We start from the raw sequence: 19,636 nt of genomic DNA, 5'->3' as shown, positions 1-19,636 counted from the left end.
CATCGGCGCCTGTCTGAAGCTACGGATTCTGTGTTCAGAAGTCGCTGGAAACCCCCAACAGAGCCTCTGAAGAGCTCTGATCTCATCGAGTTTGAAAATGCATAGTGTGATATGTTTCTTTTATAAAGTAGAGCTCTGCGTTAGCAGAAAGTAAATCGATTAGTTTGTCTAAAGATCTAAAAACGTCTCGGAGGATTTCTCAGGTTGGACCCTTTCATCCTTGTCAGACTTTGTTGGTCTTGCGGAATGTGTCCTCTTCCCCTTGCTCTTCCTCGCACTCTTCCCTGCACCCTCCCATCTTCCCCAATAAACCCTGTAATTTGCACTGCCGGGTTCTCTCTCCCCTGAGTACCGAAAGGAGTAACCTATCAAGCCTTTGCTGGAGGATGTTATAAATGAAAATTTTGCCAACATTCCATCCGCTTTGCCAACAGGACCTGGTGATGTGTGCTCCTTGCAATATTCTAGAGCTGCAATTCCACTGTTATGAGGGCTCGCTCAGCACTCTAACGCCAAACTATCATTTAAAAAGACAACAGATTAGAGTATCGATACTTGTGGGGTGAGGAACAGGTGATCAAATCTGCCTGTAAAGTAAAGATCTGTTTGTTTGTATGCGTGTGTGTGCGTACCCCAACTCCTCCACATATTTTCCCCCCTGACCCCTCCCTAAACTAACGTATCAACAGAAACCTGCCTGACCACGGCTAGCAAATGCCGTGGTCAGGGAGGGAGGAACTCTATTTATTTTGTTGTGCTGGCCTGATTTTCCTATCACTTATTTCCCCATTTACATAGTTATTGTATAGATTCAATCCTTCTTGCAATGCCATAGAATCCAAATTCCCTTGAATATCCAAGAAAGTACAGTCCTATCATTATGACAATTATTGTCTATTTTGCCAAAACTTAATTGCTAAATGGATTTTCCTCTTGAGATGTATGTTTGATAGACAGGGTCAATGTAATATCAGTTAAGCCTCTCTAACAAATAAACATAGCACACATCACCAGTTCAGTTCCAAAGAGTGATATAGGAATCTATAAATTTTACATTTACAAGATCCTGCAACGAAGGCGTTGTAAGTTACTCTTTCTGGGCACCGCAGGTTCGAGCAGCACCGACGTAAAGGAAAACCGTAACCTGGACAACGTCTCCTCCAAAGAGGGGGAGGCTGTAGCTGAGCAGCTCCCCAACGGCAGTGGCGGGGGCAGCAGGAAGCGCCCCTTAGAGGAGGGAAACAATGGCCACACGCACTCCAAGTTCCGGGCCAAGAAGCGTAAGAAAACGCCAGGCCCGGTTCTACCCAAGAATGCCCTTATGCAGCTGAATGAAATTAAGCCGGGGCTGCTGTATAAGCTGCTATCTCAAACGGGTCCGGTCCACGCTCCCGTGTTTGTCATGACCGTCGAGGTCAATGGGCAGCTGTTCGAGGGCTCAGGTCCCACCAAGAAGAAGGCCAAGCTGAATGCAGCAGAGAAGGCACTGCGCTCCTTTGTCCAGTTCCCCAACGCCTCCGAAGCGCACCTGGCTATGGGCCGGACACTGACAGTCAATACAGACTTCACATCCGACCAGGCCGACTTCCCAGACATGCTCTTCAACGGGTTTGAGACGCCCGCACCGCCCGAGGACTCCTTTTACCTGGGCTCCAATGGCAGCGGCTGCTTAAACTCGCTGGGAGAGTACTCCATGCCTTCCACCCCAGGTGCTAACTTAGCACAGGCCCTGTTTCCCCCTCCCTCATCCTTCACCTCGCCCTCGAGCGGCAAGAACCCTGTCATGATCCTCAATGAGCTAAGGCCGGGCCTCAAGTATGACTTTTTGTCCGAGAGCGGCGAGAGCCATGCAAAGAACTTTGTCATGCAGGTATCGGTGGACTCACAGCAGTTCGAGGGCTCTGGCCGAAACAAGAAGCTGGCCAAGGCCCGTGCCGCCCAGGCAGCCCTCTCAGCCCTCTTCAACATGCAGCTGGACCAGACGCCCTCCCGACAGCCCATCCCCAGAGAGGGACTGCAGCTCCACCTACCCCAGGTAAGAGCCCAAACCTAGATCCCTCTGAACTATCCCACTCTGTCCCCAGTCAAGACCCTTTTTTAGAACAGGTCATAGCACCAATATTGTATCTGCACTCACTGACTGTGGGGGAAAAAAACAGGGTGAAATGTTTTTTTTTAATGGGGATGAGTAACACGGTTTATACTCTACATGTAATGTTTTCAGGCGCTGAACAAAGGAATCACGGCACTTATGCCCTCAAGCACAAAGGTCTAACACCCTAGAGTCCAAAACAGAGCTTCCCCAGAAAGTATTATGGGTAGCCAAAACACTTGTGCAAGGCTTTCTCAAACTGTTGTGATTTTTTAAATTATTAATACAGGAGTGCATTAACTATTTATAAATATCCGGATGTTTTGGTCAAAGAAACCCATCTGCTGAGAATGAGAGTTTGAGAATAGGTCTTTGTTATATTGGAAACTTTCTATTGGCTGATGTGGGTTTTAAAGCTTAGGACACAAAGGTATTTTCACAACTGGAATTAGCTAAATCTCCCCCCTCTTAATCATAATGTCTTTGAGCTTATCTAAAGAGCTTTAGTGTCTGTCACATGCCTCTACTACCTCATATTTTAAAGTATTTTCTTTATGAAAGTTCCCAACGGGAACATTGGGTGCTCTTGCCAATCATCGCTGGGTTTGAGACATTAATTGAAGATGAAATGATCAAGCCCGAAGGATGATAGAAGATGAGACAGGAGTTGAAAATGTAAGGTGCTTTAGTACCGAGATGATGTGTATGCATGCGAGACATCTATTTACACATCTCCCAATCAGGCTCCCCTAATCGCCAGCTGAGAACACCAGGAAATAGCATGCCTCCTTTTTTTAGTCTTGTTGAAACAACCACAATTGACTGTCCAGGCTCTTTCCTACCTAGATCTGAGACCTATTCAATTGAGGCACTCAAAGGGGTTTAGAGTTTGGGTTAATTTTGTAGGAAATCTGAAATGCAATTATTTTACTTAAGTCTTGTTTACTTCACTTGTTAGCCTGAATAAAATCACCCTTTGTTAAGATGTTGTTTTTAAACACCTTCAAAATTGAATGTGATTTTTCTTCAAATGTAATACGATGGTACAGTGCTGCTCACACATTGTCGTGGGACAGAGTTGTGTCTAGAGCTTGAGTCCGTGGTTGTGGTTAGGGCTAGGTTTTAGTAAACGTTTACTGGGGTGTTGTAGCTGGGAGTCAGACTGTATCTAGCTCGACTTCATCTCTGGATTTGCACTCCACTACTCGTGCTCCGTAACTGCTTTGTGACTTTACCACATACATACGTTTTGCTACTGGGAATGCTACTGGGAATGCTACTGGGAATGCTCGGAGTGTAAACCCAGCATTGCAGGTGCTCAAAGAAGGTATCCCCTTTCTAAAGCCTGCTCTTTTCGAAGACTCAATATAGCTGGGTTTGTTTTGATAAGAATTGGGTCATCACAGAAGTGACTGTCAGTCCTGCCGGTGTGTGCAGAGAGAGTGCAGTCTGCACGAGTAAGCAGCTAGTGGGGCTAAACTGTCAATGGCTTCAATTGTCTTTTCTCCCCAGGAACATTTCCCGCTTGTTTTCTCTTTCTTTCTTTCTTTACTCTCTCCTCCACTTGTCATCGGTCTGGTTCCTTCAAAACAGGCAGCTCGTGTCAATGATTCTGCACCTGCTAATTGGTCTATTAATTCTCTGTCGGTTAATATTTATTAAATGTACCATCAACCGAGCGCTCCATATGGACGGGGCTAATTAGGAAAGTCAGGAGAACATGAGTGATAGAATGCCCTGTTAGTTATTGCCAGACTGGAATTGCCTGACTTTTTTTTTTGGCAGGCTGCTTTGTTCCCCCGGAGGTTAACAGAGACAGAGAGTCCACACGTTTCTGCACTGCCTGCAACCAACCCGCAACCAACCTGCAGAATTCCAAAGTCAAATGAAATGACTCTGAAGTATCAGGGGGAAGTGATATTTGAACTAATCTCGTTCATTTGTGCCCATCCAGCTGTCGCCTCTCCTTGGTTGTAATCATTTTCAGCATTTAAGAACACGAATCGAAATATTTACACAGGGTTCTTTACCAGAATAGACACCCAGTTTCTTTATGCAATCAGCACAGCATTCAATAACACATCAAAATATTTGCAAACATAATGAAAATGATCATGCTTAGGTAGGACATAGAATGTAAGACAAGAAGTGAAGACCTGGAGATCCTGAACATTAAGTGATGTGGTACTCCGTCTGTGATCAAAGTCTGTTGTGGCTTTTTGATTGTTCAGGCCGCATGGAGGAGGAGATGGCTGTGAGTACTTTATGATTAATTTGGGGTTCCTCCTTCAGGTTGCTCCTTTGGTCCTGAGTTGGTGTCCTTATGCTTGTTGCTCTTCTGTTGGTTCCTTGCTTGCGTTGCAAAGGCTGTGCTCTAGTTGTCTTCTCCCTCTTTTCTTGAGGGTGGAACGCTTCAAATCGTCCTCCAGCAAAAATGTTTTTTACTTTTACTGTTGATCCGTGATGTCATCTGCTCCCCCACTTGATTGAGCAGGATGAAATGAGCAGGATAAACTCATCCGAAACAGGCAACCTACTACCTGAAGCCTGTGGTTGTTGTGTTGCGTGTCACATCTCTGCCTGTCTGTGTGCGGTCCCAGGTCCTCGCCGACGCGGTCTCTCGCCTGGTTGTGGACAAGTTCAGCGAGCTGACGGACAACTTCACCTCCCCCCACGCGCGGCGGAAAGTCCTGGCAGGCGTCGTCATGACAACAGGTACGCTTTGTTACTAGGCCTAATGGGAAAACACTGCGTTCTCCACTCTCGGGAGCAATACCGCTGCCAAACGGTACACCACTAGATTTGTACAGACCATAAAAACACAGCCATACTGTCTGCAAGTGGCTGACGTGTATAGATGGGAGGAAATTAAGCTTCCTTAACCACATGATGGGTGGGATTAGCACCACCTCTCAATCAATGTGCACATCAGTTTTCCGTTTGAGTTCGTGGGTCCATGATTGATAGTGCACGATGTTGCTGTTCATCATTGGCTTTGTAAGCCTCTTTTCCTATTCATATTTTTTTTTTTTTTACAAAAATACACATGCGCATATTTGTATGCCTACATAAGAAACTACAGTGTCTTCAGAAAGTATTCATAACCCTTGACTTAATCCACATTTTGTTGTTACATCCTGAATTGAAAAGATTTAATACATTTTGTTCTTACCCATTTACACACAATACCCCATAATGACAAAGTGAGAACATGTTTTTAGTATAACATTTTAAAAAGTCGTATTTATAATGAAATGCATTCATATATAAGTATTCACACGCCTAGGAGCTCAGGTGCATCTCATTTCCTTTGATAATCCTTGATGTCACGACAACTTGATTTGAAGTCTACCTGGACATGATTTAGAAAGAAACACAGTTGTCTATATAATGTCCCACAGTTGACAGTGCATGTCAGAGCAGAGACTTTACCATGAAGTCCAAGGAACTGTCCATAGATCTCCCAAAAATAATTATGATGAGGCATATATTTGGAGAAGGATATTAAACCATTTCTAGCATGTTGAACCTTTCCAAGAGCACTGTGATCTCCATTATTGGGAAATAAAAAATAAATACAAATTTGGAACTACCAGACCAATTGAGCAACCGGGCAAGAAGGACATTGGTCATGGAGGTGACCAAGAACCCAATGCCCACTCTGACAGAACTGCACAGTTCCTTGGCTGAGATGGAAGAACCTGCCAGAAGGATAACAGTCTCTACAGCACTTCACTAATCTGGACTTTATGGGAAAGTGGCCAGACGGAAGCCACTCCTGAGAAAAAGCCACATGACAGCACACCTGGAGTTTGCAAAAAGGCACGTGGAAGACTGATAGCCTAAGGCAAACGATTCTGTCATCTGATGAGACAAAAATGAAACTCTTTGGCCTGAATGCAAAGCGCTGTCTGGAGAAAACCAGGCACAGCTCATCACCCGTCTTAACACCATTCCTAAAGTGAAGCATGGTGGTGGCAGCATCATGCTATTGGGATGCTGTGGGACTGGTAAGGAAAGAGGGAACAATGAATGAAGCCAAATACAGGCAAATCCTTGATGAGAACCTGCTTCAGAGTGCAAACGACCTTAAACTGAGGGCGAAGATTTCCATTCCAACAGGACAAAGACCCCAAACATACAACCAAAGCAATGCTGGAATGGTTTCAGAACAAAAATGTGAAAGTCCTTGAGTGGCCCAGCCCAAACCCCAGACTTGAATCCCATTAAAAAAAACTTGAAGATTGCGGATTACCGCCGCTTGACATCTAATTTAAGAGGTTGAGAAAATCTGCAAAGAAGAATGGAAGAAAATCCACAAATCCAGATACTCCATCACTCTCCTTGGTTAAATAGCCCTTACACAGCCTGGAGATGTGTTTTAGGTCATTGTCCTGATAGTCCCAGTCAGTGCAAAAACCAGATGGGATGGCGTATCGTGGCAGAATGCTACAGTAGCCATGCTGGTTAAGTGTGTCTTAATTCTAAATAAATCACAGACTGTGTCACCAGCAAAGCACCATCACACCACCTCCTCCATGCTTCACGGTGGGAACCACACATGCGGACATCATCCGTTCACCTACATGGCAGTTGGAACCAAAAATCTCTAATTGGGACTCATCAGACCAAAGGTCTAATGTCCATTGCTCATGTTTCTTGGCCAAAGCAAGTCTCTTCTTCTTATTGGTAGTGGTTTCTTTGCAGCAATTCGACCATGAAGGCCTGATTCACACAGTCTCCTCTGAACAGTTGATGTTGAGATGTCTGTTACTTGAACTCTGTGAAGCATTTATTTAGGCTGCAATCTGAGGTTCAGTTAACTCTAATGACTGTGGGATTTATTTTCCTTTGGCAGTCCTCATGACAGCCAGTTTCATCATAGCGCTTGGTTTTTGCAAGTGCGCTTGAAGAAACTTTCAGCGTTGACATTTTGCGGATTGCCTGACCTTCATGTCTTAAAGTAATGATGGACTGTCGTTTCCCTTTGCTTATTTGAGCTGTTCTTGCCATAATATGGACTTGGTCTTTTGCCAAATAGGGCGATCTTCTGTATACGACCCCTACCTTGTCACAACACAACTGATTGGCTCAAACGCATTAAGAAGGAAAGAAATTCCACAAATGAACTTTTAACAAGGCACACCTGTTAATTGAAATTCATTGCAGGTACTACTATGTCATGAATTTGGTTGAGAGAATTCCAAGAGTGTGCAAAGCTGTCAAGGCAAAGGGTGGCTACTTTGAAGAATCTCAAATATAGAATATATTTTGACCTAACACTTTTTTGGTTACTACATGATTCCATGTGTTACTTCATTATTTTGATGTCTTCACTATTATTCTACAATGTAGAAAATAGTTTAAAAATAAAAAAATAAAAAAACCTTGAATGTGTTTGTGTGTCAACCTTTGGTATTTGGTATTGTAAATTCTCAGCTGGGGGGCTTATAAGACCCGAATTTCATATCATTTTCAAGACATTTAGCAGTAGAACAAATGTCACAATATTGGAATATAACTTAAAATAAAATAAATCAATGTATGGTAGGCTGGAAGAGCACCCAATGTTACAAACTTCTTATGTACTGTGAAGGTAAAGAGGAAAAACAGTCCTACCCTAGTTTTCGAAACCTCCCACAATGACTCTCCCCATGTCAAGTCCATTTAACTCTCTGAGAGTCCTGGGGCTGTGAAATTTAGCTTCCTAAGTCTGTTCTGAACACTCTAGCTGTGGCGTATTTTTTCATTTTGAGTGTTAACTATAACCTGGGTGTCCTCTCTAACCTTGTCTACAAGGCTTTCTGCCACCAAATGCGCCTTGGTTCGGGCATGTTCAAAAACCGTTTTTCTGGGGGTTCTCTATTCTTCTGGGGGTTTTTTTTACATCTGAGTCATAGGATGTTAATTTACTGTACATTCCACCCACTCTTATGCTAGTTTAATCCCTCCAGTCGTTTCTAGACCCAAGCCCCCTACCTTTTTGCGTGTTGTACAGCCCAACTTTAAATTCTGCATGACAAGCCAGGGCTTATACGTTTGCTTGTTCTTGTACTGCAAATTGCACCTGCTCCGAGCACTTCATCGGTGAATGCACTGCCCCCCTCCCCCACCAGCTCCCCGTCTCCCGCCGAGTCTGACTCGCTAGAAGGCTTACTAGATAGTGGAGTTGCCGGTGGTAATGCTGAACTGGTGGGATTAGCAGCACTGCCAGCTAAGGCATCGCCAACAGTTTGCCCATCACTTCTCTCCTCCGGCAATGACAGTTCTCTGGCTCGTTCAATTCGCCATCTTTCTCAGGGTTTTTGGACTTCAAAAATCTAATTTAATTGCCTTTTCTTATACATTTTTTATTTGACTTTCCCCACAATTAAAATTCAGTAGGATGACGACACGTGACGTGATAACGTAAGGACGACCTCTTCACGAGCTGACCACTTCTACCTAGACCTGTGTCAAGATCAGTTCCTTACAAAACAGGCCCTCCCCATAACCTCTAAGTACAAATAAAGAGCAGGACTGGAATCAGTGTGGCAGGATAGGATGATTACACAGAAGGATCACCACGCTATTATACTATTATAGGATTGATGCCGGAACAAAAGAAAGTCAAATCTGAGAGGTGCCAGATCCTGTTCAAATTAAGCACTGGTAAATACTTAGTGGTTCTTCCTTTAAAAGTGATGAGCTTATGCCGCGACCGTTTGTGGTAGATGGTGGCATTCTGTCATTGCACCACACTATCACCAGGGGGAGTTAAAACGCTGATCTATCGGTAGTCTAAACTGTGGCACTTAATGGAGGCGTCTCTCCTCTGGCACTAGTGCTGCATCAGGCTGCATCAGGCATTAGGCAACAACAACAAACTGTCGGTGGTTCTGAAGTTAAGAGAGAACTTGGGTAAATACAAAGGGGGAATTTCACTTGACATGTGGACTGACGATTTTTTTTAAATAGGCATGGTGGGCTTTTGGCTTTTCTCACCCCATGTTCAAAAATGGCCTTTTTCACTTTTCAGATTACAATCGCTCACTTTTGGTTATTTGAAACTAAATCTCTAAAATATTATTATTTTTTAAACAAGCCATAGAAATTTGGTTGCAATTTCAGTTACAATTTTTTGTTGTTATAAAAGTAAGGAACTTGTCTGTTGGCCCTGCATTAAAGACCAAAATTGGTCAAAGACAATTGTGATAAAGAATATGTACCACCGTCTCTTGCGCATGTCATTTTACATTCATAATGCATCCTTATTTACAGAGCTATTATTATTATTATTATTATTATTAACCCTGCATTATAATTATATAAAAGCCCGTTAGGGCAAATCTGGTCTGTGAGAATATCTAACGAAGCGAGCATAAAAGGGATTTAGCTCGTCTGGTAGGCTTGTGTCACTGGTCAGCTCGCGTCTGGGTTTCCCTTTGTAGTCCGTAAAAGTTTTCAATCCCTGCCACATCCGACGAGCGTCAGAGCCGGTAAGTAGGATTCAGTCTTAATCCTGTATTGACGCTTTGCTTGTTTGATGGTTTGTCTGCGGGCATAGCGGGATTTCTTTTAAGCGTCCAGATTAGTGTCCTGCTCCTTGAAAGCGGCAGCTCTAGCCTTTAGCTCGATGCGGATGTTGCCTGTAATTCATGACTTCTGGTTGGGATATGTACACTGTGGGGAAGATGTCATCAATGCACTTAATGATGAAGCCGATGACTGAGGTGTATACTCCTCAATGCTTTTGGATGAATCCCGGAACATATTCCAGTCTGTGCTAGCAAAACAGTCCTGTAGTGTAGCATCCACGTTATTTGACCACTTCCGTCTTGAGCGAGTCACTGGTACTTCCTGCTTTAGTTTTTGCTTGTAAGCAGGAATCAGGAGGATAGAATTATGGATTTGCCAAATGGAATGTGGGGGTGCTTTGTATGCATCTCAGTGTGAGGAGTTTTTTCCCTATGGTTGCATATGTGAAATGCTGGTAGAAATGAAGTAAAATGGATTAAAGTCCCCGGCCACGAGGAGCGCCGCTTCTGGGTTCTGAGCATTTTCCTGTTTGCTTATGGCCTTATAGGGTTGGCTGAGTGTGGTCTTAGTGCCAGCATCGGTCTGTGGTGGTAAATAGATGGCTAAGAATAATATAGATGAGAACTCTCTTGGTAGATAGTGTGGTCAACAGCTTATCGTACGGTAGTCTACTTCAGGCAAACAATGCCTCGAGACTTCTTTAATATTCGACATCGCGCACCAGCTGTTATTGACAAATAGACTCACACTCACCCCTCGCAGCTTCTCTGTTCTGCCGGTGCATGGAAAATCCCACCAGCTCTATATTATCTGTGTTGTCGTTCAGCCACAACGGTGAAAGATAAGATATTACAGTTTTTAATGTCCCGTTGGTAGGATAATCTTGATCTTAGGTCATCGATTTCATTTTCCAATGATTGCAAGTTGGCCAATAGAACAGATGGAGAATTCGCCTACGAATTCTTGAAGGCAGCCTGACCTCTGCCCCCTTCTTCTCTTCTTCCCCTTCTTCTCTCTTTTCTTCACGCAAATGACGGGGATTTGGGACTGTTTCCGGGAGAGCAGTACATCCTTCCTGTTGGACTCGTTAAAGAAAAATGAATTACACCCAAAGTCATTTCGCGCTGCTCTGAAACAAGCATGGTGACTGGTCTTGATAAATCAATGAGATTTTTATTTGTACTTTATCTCCGTTTCGGTATTGGTTAGCCTACAATTAGGTTGTGGAAATGTTAGAATTATTTTGCTCCTATATTGCGCCTACTCTCGACCGGTCACATTGTACAGCGCCATATTTTCCCGACGGAAACCCTGAGAGTTTTCTATTTCTTGGAATAGAAACACCATAATATTAATCAAATGTATTAAGATACATTTCTTAATTTCTTAAAATTAATCCCATATACTATGTTCTTACAAAAAAAGGTTTTAAATTCTCTAGTACAGCCAATATTAAAAACTGTCAAATGCTTCTCAAAGATGCCCTCTGGTGGTCAAACTAGCACTAACTAGCATTAATGACAACAATGGCTGACACTTAAATAATGTGCCATAGAATTCTGTGGCTGTTAAGTATACTCCCTCTCCGGTCTCTAGGTCATCAGGTTGCTCATTATCCCGCACACCTGTCACCATCGTCAAGTGCACCAGCGCCTCATGACACTCACCTGGAATCCATCACCTCCTTGATTATCTTCTCTATATCTGTCACTCCCCTTGGTTCTTTCCTCAGGTGTTATTGACTTTGTTTCATGTCGGTGCATTGTTTGTGTTTCGTGTTTAATGTTTTGTTTATTTATAAAACACTCACTCTCTGTACTTGCTTCCCGACTCTCAGCGCACTCGTTGCAGTGGCAGCCCGCACGGTGTGCTGCAGTATGACGCAACTTTTTAAAGGAAGAACCACTAAGTAAATTAGATTTCTGTATTACATTTTCAATAAATTTGCAGAAATTTCTAAAAAGATGTTTTCACTTTGTCATTATGGATTATTGTGTGTAGATGGGTGAGAGAAATCTATTTCATCCATTTTGAATTCAGGCTGAAACGCAACCAAATGTGAATTAAGTCAATGGGTATGAATACTTTATGAAGGCGCACTGTACATCTAAAATACAATAAAATGTAAATGAAATGGAATAATAGAAAAGTAAAAACCATAAACACGAATGCTTTTATTGAATGTAAAGGTGAATTTTGAGCCTGTCTGTTCCCTACCCCCAGGCACGGACGTGAAAGAGGCCCAGGTGATCTGTGTCTCCACGGGCACCAAGTGCATCAACGGCGAGTACATGAGTGACCGCGGCTTGGCGCTCAACGACTGCCATGCAGAGATTATCGCCCGCCGCTCGCTCATCCGGTACCTCTACGCCCAGCTGGAGCACTTCCTAAGGTGAGAAGTCAAGGGGTGGAAGCAATGGCAGAAGCCATTTGAAAATACAAACAATGACTCTCATTTTGATTGGAGTTTGTTTGGTTGTAGCTTACCTTTCGTGGGTCATGAAGTCATCGTCCTTGATTTGTATTTAGTTGTAAAATCAAGTCGACTGTTGCATAAGTTATCTTTTTCTAAATGCAGCAATTGTTGCAAATTGTTTCTTCAATTGCAACATGGCATTCCTTTTTGCTCTTGCTTCAGCTGATTCTTTTAGTCATTTTTGTTGATATGAAATTAGGTCCCTTTGACCACACTGTCCCCCTTTTTCCACCCTCTGTAATTAGCAGCAACAAGGAGGAGCAGCAGAAGTCCATATTCACGCGCTGTGACAAGCGTGGCTACCGGCTAAGGGACAACGTTCTGTTCCACCTCTACATCAGCACCTCGCCCTGTGGAGACGCACGCATCTTCTCACCGCATGAGGCCGGCATGGAAGGTATGAGGCACCCCACTCCTTACCATATGACAGTAAGAGATGTGACCAAACCGCTTGCTGACCCTTCTGTGCCACCATGTACCACGGTGGCATGATACCTGTCTTTTTCATCAGATGCATATGTCTGGCTATCCACCACCTGCGTAATGCTTTTAGATGTGAATCAGGCTGTGAATGCGTTCTGCCCTTAAGTTTATATGAAGCCTAGTTCTTGGTTACTAGTCAGACTGTTAATGTGTGACGCTCCGTCATATAAACCTAGAAGAGCATTTCCGATCATAAACGTATTGTTTTTAACCTAATGCAATTCACTGAACTATCCCTTTAATGCAAGTGAAAAAGACAACCACCAATTGGTGTTAGGCTCCGAAAGAGGTGCCGGTTTGCTTTAAAAAAAATATATATATATATATACATTTGTGATTTGTTTTTCTGAACCGATTGCCCGCAAATCGGGGCGGCAGGGTAGCCTAGTGGTTAGAGCGTTGGACTAGTAACCGACTAGTAACCGACTAATCCCCGAGCTGAAAATGGTACAATGACAGCCTAGGAACAGTGGGTTAACTGCCCCTGAAGAGGCAGTTAACCCACTGTTCCTAGGCAGTCATTGAAAGTAAGAATTTGTTGTTAACTGACTTGCCTAGTTAAATAAAGGTAAAATAAATAAAAAAATAAATCGTCAAATGTCAGATTTGGCCATTGACAAGCACCTAACTTGGAACGCGGTGGCTGTACAGTAATATGCTATACATGACGTCAGACCTCCAAGTTCTCCACTTCACAGTACTGATTGGGTTTTGACTGACAGCCGTTCCAAACTTCAGGACTGCGCGCGACAAGAAGATACCCCCATCTGTCCCGTTCAATGGGCTACTTTTCAGCATTTGTTGTTGTCTGTGAGGGGGAAGCTGCAAATCGAGAGGAGTTGAAAGATGAGATGTTCTGAATGATGAGATGTTAAGGATTATTTAAAAAATACTGCTTTGATGTCATACAAGCAAACGACACAGCCGTGAGTCCAAATGTGCACTACACATTTCCATATTTAAAAAATCTTGTCATTTACAGTATCAACATTTATGATCAATATGTTTGATCCAGAGTTACAATGCGTTATAGGGTTGGGCGGTATCCAGATTTTCATTTCATCATACCATCCTTCTCTCACCCCGGGATACACAAGGGGGTGCCCCCAATAAAACAAAATCCCTTTGAAGGTCTATTACCAGAATGCTAACAAAATTGGCTCAAGTAAAAGTGAATTTCCATGGAAGGTGCTAGCTAAATATGCTAATGAGTGCAAATGAAAATAAACTAATTGCAAAAACAGTCAATCCAGCTCATGAAGTTATACATGTGTGGGTAGGCCTTTCTGGAGGCTCTAGCAACGGGCCTGCCGGTTGGGGAGGGGGGACAGCTGTACAAATAACTTATCCAAAGGACTTTTGACTTCTCAAACACGGAAGGAAGCTAACACAATATGATGCCTCGTTACCTTATTAATTCATCCACTTAGATAACACGACCCCTAAATAATATATGCCATTTAGCAGACGCTTTTATCCAAAGCGACTTACAGTCATGTGTGCATACATTCTACGTATGGATGGTCCCGGGGATAAATGAACTTGCTAACGCAGAATTTTGCATGCGGGGGAAAAAAGAACGCGTAAGAAATATCGAGGCACGTTTTATAAACGCCGATCTAAAATGCTTCTTATTGTAACTTCTGCTCTGCATCAGACTCATTTTGTGCTTCAAGTTGCACTTCTAAACTCGGATGAGAATTTACGAACAAGTAGCTACTTTTCTCCGGTACATTTCTCCGTGTAGCCAGCCTATTTTTCTTCATGAAGTCCAAGATTACCTTTAAGCAAAATATTAGGAAATGTAGCTGGCTCCATTCTTTCTATGATAGGCCTAAACATTAGAGATATGATAGCCATGGTTCATATTTACAAAAAAATACCTTGCTTTTTCATTGTAAGTGTGGCTGCCAGTCAAATAGTTTCACTTCTGTGTGTTGCACATTTTCATCTAATGAAAATTAAGTTATTTTCTGCCGAATGTGTTGCACTAATGTATTTTCTATGAAGGAAAATGTTTCATATATTGTGGTAAACCGTTGGGTTGAGCGCACAGGGATGGACACAGAGACAGGGTGGTTCAAGTCAGAAAACGCGACTTACTAAGCAAAAAATAATAAACGTAACAAAATAACTTGGATGGCTTGGTCCTTCTCATTAGTCTCCGGGAGCTTCGTTCCCCTCTGTCAGTACACTCCTTGCCTCTCCCTTTTACTCTCCCGCGGTGTGCCACGGTGCTCCATTTGTGGTCTGCACAGCTGGTTGGCACTCTCCCCTAATTACCCCTAATTGGTGTCACGAGCTTCGGGGTGCCCAGTCCGGGTCCTCCCAGCAGAGGGAACCAACGTCGCGACAACGACCTCCCCTCCATCACCAACACCCAGGGTAGACCTCCCGGGATACCACAACATATACAGTGCCCCGTCAAAAGTTTGGACACACCTGCTCATTCAAGGGTTTTTCTTCATTTCTACTATTTTCTACATTGTAGAATAATAGTAAAGACATCCAAAACTATGAAATAACACATGGAATCATGTAGTCACCGAAAGTGTATATATTTTATATTTGAGATTCTTTCAAGTAGCCACCCTTTGCCTTGATGGAAACTTTGCACACTCTTGGCATTCTCTCAACCAGCTTCATGAGGTAGTCACCTGGAATGCATTTAAATTAACAGGTATTCTTTGTTAAAAGATGATTTGTGGAATGTCTTTCCTCAAAGCGTTTGAACCAATCGGTTGTGTTGTGACAAGGTAGGGGTGGTATAAAGAAGATAGATATATTTGGTAAAATACCAAGTCCATATTATGACAAGAACAGCTCAAATAGGCAAAGAGAAATGACAATCCATCATTACTTTAATACATGAAGGTCAGTCAATCCGGAAAAAGTTACTTCAAGTGCACTCAATAAAACCAAGTGCTATGGTGGAACTGGCTCTCATGAGGACAACCACAGGAAAGGAAGTCCCAGAGTTGCAGTTGATCTCAGAAGTTTACATACACCTTCGCCAAATACATATAAACTCAGTTTTTCACAATTCCTGACATTTAATCTGAATACAAATTTCCTGTTTTAGGTCAGTTAGGATCATCACTTTATTTTAAGAATGTGAAATGTCAGAATAATAGTAGAGAGAATGATTTATTTCAGCTTTTATTTCTTTCATCACATTCCCAGTGGGCCAGAAGTTTACATACACTCAAATAGTATTTGGTAGCATTGCCTTTTAAATTGTTTAACTTGGGTCAAATGTTTCGGGTAGCCTTCCACAAGCTTTCCACAATAAGTTGGGTGAATGTTGGCCCATTCCTCCTAACAGAGCTGGTGTAACTGAGTCAGGTTTGTAGGCCTCCTTGCTCGCGCACGCTTTTTTCAGTTCTGCCCACAACTTTTCTATGGGATTGAGGTCAGTGCTTTGTGATGGCCACTCCAATACCTTGACTTTTTTGTTCTTAAGCCATTTTGCCACAACTTTGGAAGTATGCTTGGGGTCATTGTCCATTTGGAAGACACATTTGCGACCAAGTTTTAACTTTCTGACTGATGTCTTGAGATGTTGCTTCAGTATATCCACCTAATTTTCCTTCCCTCATGATGCCATCTATTTGTGAAGTGCACCAGTCCCTCCTGCAGCAAAGCACCCCAACAACATGATGCTGCCACCCCCTTGCTTCACGGTTGGGATGGTGTTTCTTCGGCTTGCAAGCTTCCCCATTTTTCCTCCAAACATAACGATGGTCATCATGGCCAGACAGTTCTAATATCCTCTGGTCATCAGACCAGAGGATATTTCTCCAAAAAGTGCGATCTTCGTCCCTATATGCAGTTGCAAACCGTAGTCTGTTTTTTTATGGCGGTTTTGGAGCAGTGGCTTCTCCCTTGCTGAGTTGCCTTTCAGGTTATGTCAATATAGGACTTGTTTTACTGTGGATATAGATACTTTTGTATCTGTTTCCTAAAGCATCTTCACAAGGTCCTTTGCTGTTGTACTGGGATTGATTTGCATTTTTGGCACCAAAGTACGTTCATCTCTAGGAGGCAGAACACGTCTCCTCCTGAGCAGTATGACGGCTGCTTGGTCCAATGGTGTTTATACTTGCGTACTATTGTTTGTACATATGAACGTGGTACATTCAGGTGATTGGAAATTGCTCCCAAGGATGAGGTCTTGGCTGAATTCTTTAGATTTTTCAATTTTCCCACTGAGTTTGAAGGTAGACCTTGAAATACATCCACAGGTACACCTCCAATTGACTCAAATTATGTCAATTAGCCTATCAAAAGCTTCTAAAGCCGTGACATAATTTGGGGGAATTTTCCAAGCTGTTTAAAGGCACAGTCAACTTAGTGTATGTAAACTTCTGACCCACTGGAATTATGATACAGTGAGTTATACTTGAAATAATCTGTCTGTAAACAATTGTTGGAAAAATGACTTGTGTCATGCACAATGTAGATGTCCTAACCGACTTACCAAAACTATAGTTTGTTTTCAAGAAATTTGTGGAGTGGTTGAAAACAAGTTTCAATGACTCCAACCTAAGTGTATGTAAACTTCCGACTTCAACTGTACCTCTGCTGCAGAGGATAAGTTCATTGGAGTTACTAGACTCAGCCATTGCTGCCAAAATATATGCTTCAGAGTTCAATTAATAGACACATCTCAACATCAACTGTTCAGAGGAGACTGCATGAATCAAGCCTTCATGGTTGAATTGCTGCAGATAAATCACTACTAAAGGACACCAATAAGAAGAGACTTGCTTGGGCCAAGAAACATGAGCAATGGACATTAGACCGGTGGAAATCTGTCCTTTATTTTTTTTATTTTTGGTTCCAACTGCAGTGTCTTTGTGAGATGCAAAATAGGTGAACAGATGATCTCCGCATGTGTGGTTCCCACCATGAAGCATGGAGGAAGAGGTGTGATGGTATGGGGGTGCTTTGCTGGTTACACTGTCAATTATTTATTTAGAATTCAAGGCATGCATAACCAGCATGGCTACCACCACGCTCTGCAGTGATATGCCATCACATCTGGTTTGCGCTTAGTGGGACTATCATTTGTTTTTCAACAGGACATTGACCCAAAACACACCTCCAGGCTGTGTAAGGGCTATTTGATCAAGAAGGGGAGTGATGGAGTTCTGCACCAGATGACCTGGCCTCCACAGTCAACCAACCTCAACTTAATGTATATGGTTTGGGAGTAGTTGGACCGCAGAGTGAAGAAAAAGCAGCTAACAAGTGCTCAGCATATGTGGGAACTACTTCAATACTGTTGGAAAAACATTCCAGGTGAAGCTGGTTGAGAGAATGCAAGGTTTAGCTCCTTTGACGAGTCAAATATATATATTGATTTGTTTAACACTTTTTTGGTTAGTTTATGATTCCATGTGTATTATTTAATAGTTTTGATGTCTTCACTAGTATTCTACAATGTAGAAAATAGTATTAAAAAATCAAAACAAAAGCCTTGAATGAGTAGGTGTGCCCAAACTTTTGACTAGTACTGCACATATATGGCTGTCCACTTTGGTGACATCACATCTTTAGTGACCTTTGACAGCCACAGTCAATCAACCCCAGCTTCGGGTCAGTCTCCATTCCCCTCACTTAGCTGGCTGACACCTTTTTAAATTGAATTTTACACTTGTTGAGAATTCAATATCAGAGCTTTTTTATTTTGTTCTATTAACTTTTGTATGTTTTCCTTTTTATGCTTGGTTTCGTTGAATTATAATTTCACTTTGGATGTCCAAATGTGCAATAAACACATTTCAACAAGTCTCTTAATTAGTGAGTCTTCTTCTCCCCCTTTTTCTCTTTGCATCTCTCTCTCGCACTCTCTCGTTCCTTTCTCTCGTTTCTTTCTCTCGCTCTCCTTTGTCTCGCTCTCCTTTCTCAATATTTTTCGCGCTCTCTCCTTTCTCTCACTCTCATCTCTCTCTACTTCTACCCTTTTGTCTGATTACTCACCCTCTTTATATGTCACATATACATGATTTTGTCATTGTTTGCCTACATACAGAGAAAGACAAAAAGGAAATATCCTTGTACAATTAGTCAGTGAATTGATTAGGCCCGTTGGCCTTTTGAATTAGATTCCAACATCTAGAAATGTTGTGATTAATACAATGAAGTTGTATTTAAAGTTGTCTTTCGTATCCTTTTCACTGTTGAGGTGATTTGGTGTCATGCCCTAGAGGACCACAATAGAAACAAGTCTCTCTCTTTTTTTGTGTATGTATCCTCGACAGTTGTATCTGTTGCCTGGTGTAACATATATTTTCAATTATCAAATCTACTGTGTAATTGTACAGGTGGCCAGGATTGCTTAGATATTGGTGGTACAGACCCTTAATGGCTTATTGACTGCACCAATACAATTTAGTTTTTGAGTGACAAAATCGGCTACATTAATACATCAGATACATTAATTCATGGTCTGAAAGAAGCTTATTTGTATTTTATTATGGATCCCCATTAGCTTCTACCAAGAAAGCAGCTACTCGTCCTGGGTCCAGCAAAATTAAGGCAGTTATACATTTAAAAAACATTACAATACATTCATAACATATTTCGCAACATATTTAGTGTGTGCCCTCAGGCCTCTAGTCTACTACCACATATCTATAACACAAAATCCATGTGTACGTGCGTGTATAGTGCACGTTATCATATGTTTGTATGCATATGTATGTTTGTGTTGCTTCACAGTTCCCGCTGTTCCATAAGGTTTATTTTTTTAAATCTGTTTTCTTTATCTAATTTTAATGCTGGCATGAGTTACTTGATGTGGAATAGAGTTCCATGTAGTCATGGCTCTATGTAGCACTGTGCGCCTCCCATAGTCTGTTCTGGTCTTGTGGGGTATTTATTTATTATTATTATTTTTTTTACCTTTATTTAACCAGGCAAGTCAGTTAAGAACACATTCTTATTTTCAATTACGGCCTGGGAACAGTGGGTTAACTGCCTGTTCAGGGGCAGAATGACAGATTTGTACCTTGTCAGCTCGGGGGTTTGAACTCGTAACCTTCCGGTTACTAGTCCAACAC

The 19,636-nt window shown here is 42.3% G+C and overlaps 1 protein-coding gene across 7 annotated transcripts in view; it reads left to right on the top strand.

Annotated features, from left to right (window-relative positions):
- Positions 1-19,636, top strand: part of LOC124043777 (double-stranded RNA-specific editase 1-like) — a 176,423-nt gene that overhangs the window by 140,463 nt on the left and 16,324 nt on the right. For 6 of the 7 annotated variants that reach the window (XM_046362729.1, XM_046362728.1, XM_046362726.1 and 3 more), the window contains 4 exons: positions 1,110-2,035; positions 4,693-4,807; positions 11,834-12,002; positions 12,332-12,483. In XM_046362729.1, coding sequence (XP_046218685.1) covers positions 1,110-2,035; positions 4,693-4,807; positions 11,834-12,002; positions 12,332-12,483 — 1,362 coding nt within the window. The remainder of the gene's footprint in view (positions 1-1,109; positions 2,036-4,692; positions 4,808-11,833; positions 12,003-12,331; positions 12,484-19,636) is intronic. The other variant, XM_046362724.1, reaches the window with a different exon arrangement.

The sequence above is a fragment of the Oncorhynchus gorbuscha genome, linkage group LG09 (assembly GCF_021184085.1).
Source record: "Oncorhynchus gorbuscha isolate QuinsamMale2020 ecotype Even-year linkage group LG09, OgorEven_v1.0, whole genome shotgun sequence".
Lineage (NCBI taxonomy): Eukaryota > Metazoa > Chordata > Actinopteri > Salmoniformes > Salmonidae > Oncorhynchus > Oncorhynchus gorbuscha.
Note: the sequence above shows the minus strand (reverse complement) of the source record. Positions and strands in the feature narration are given on the sequence as shown.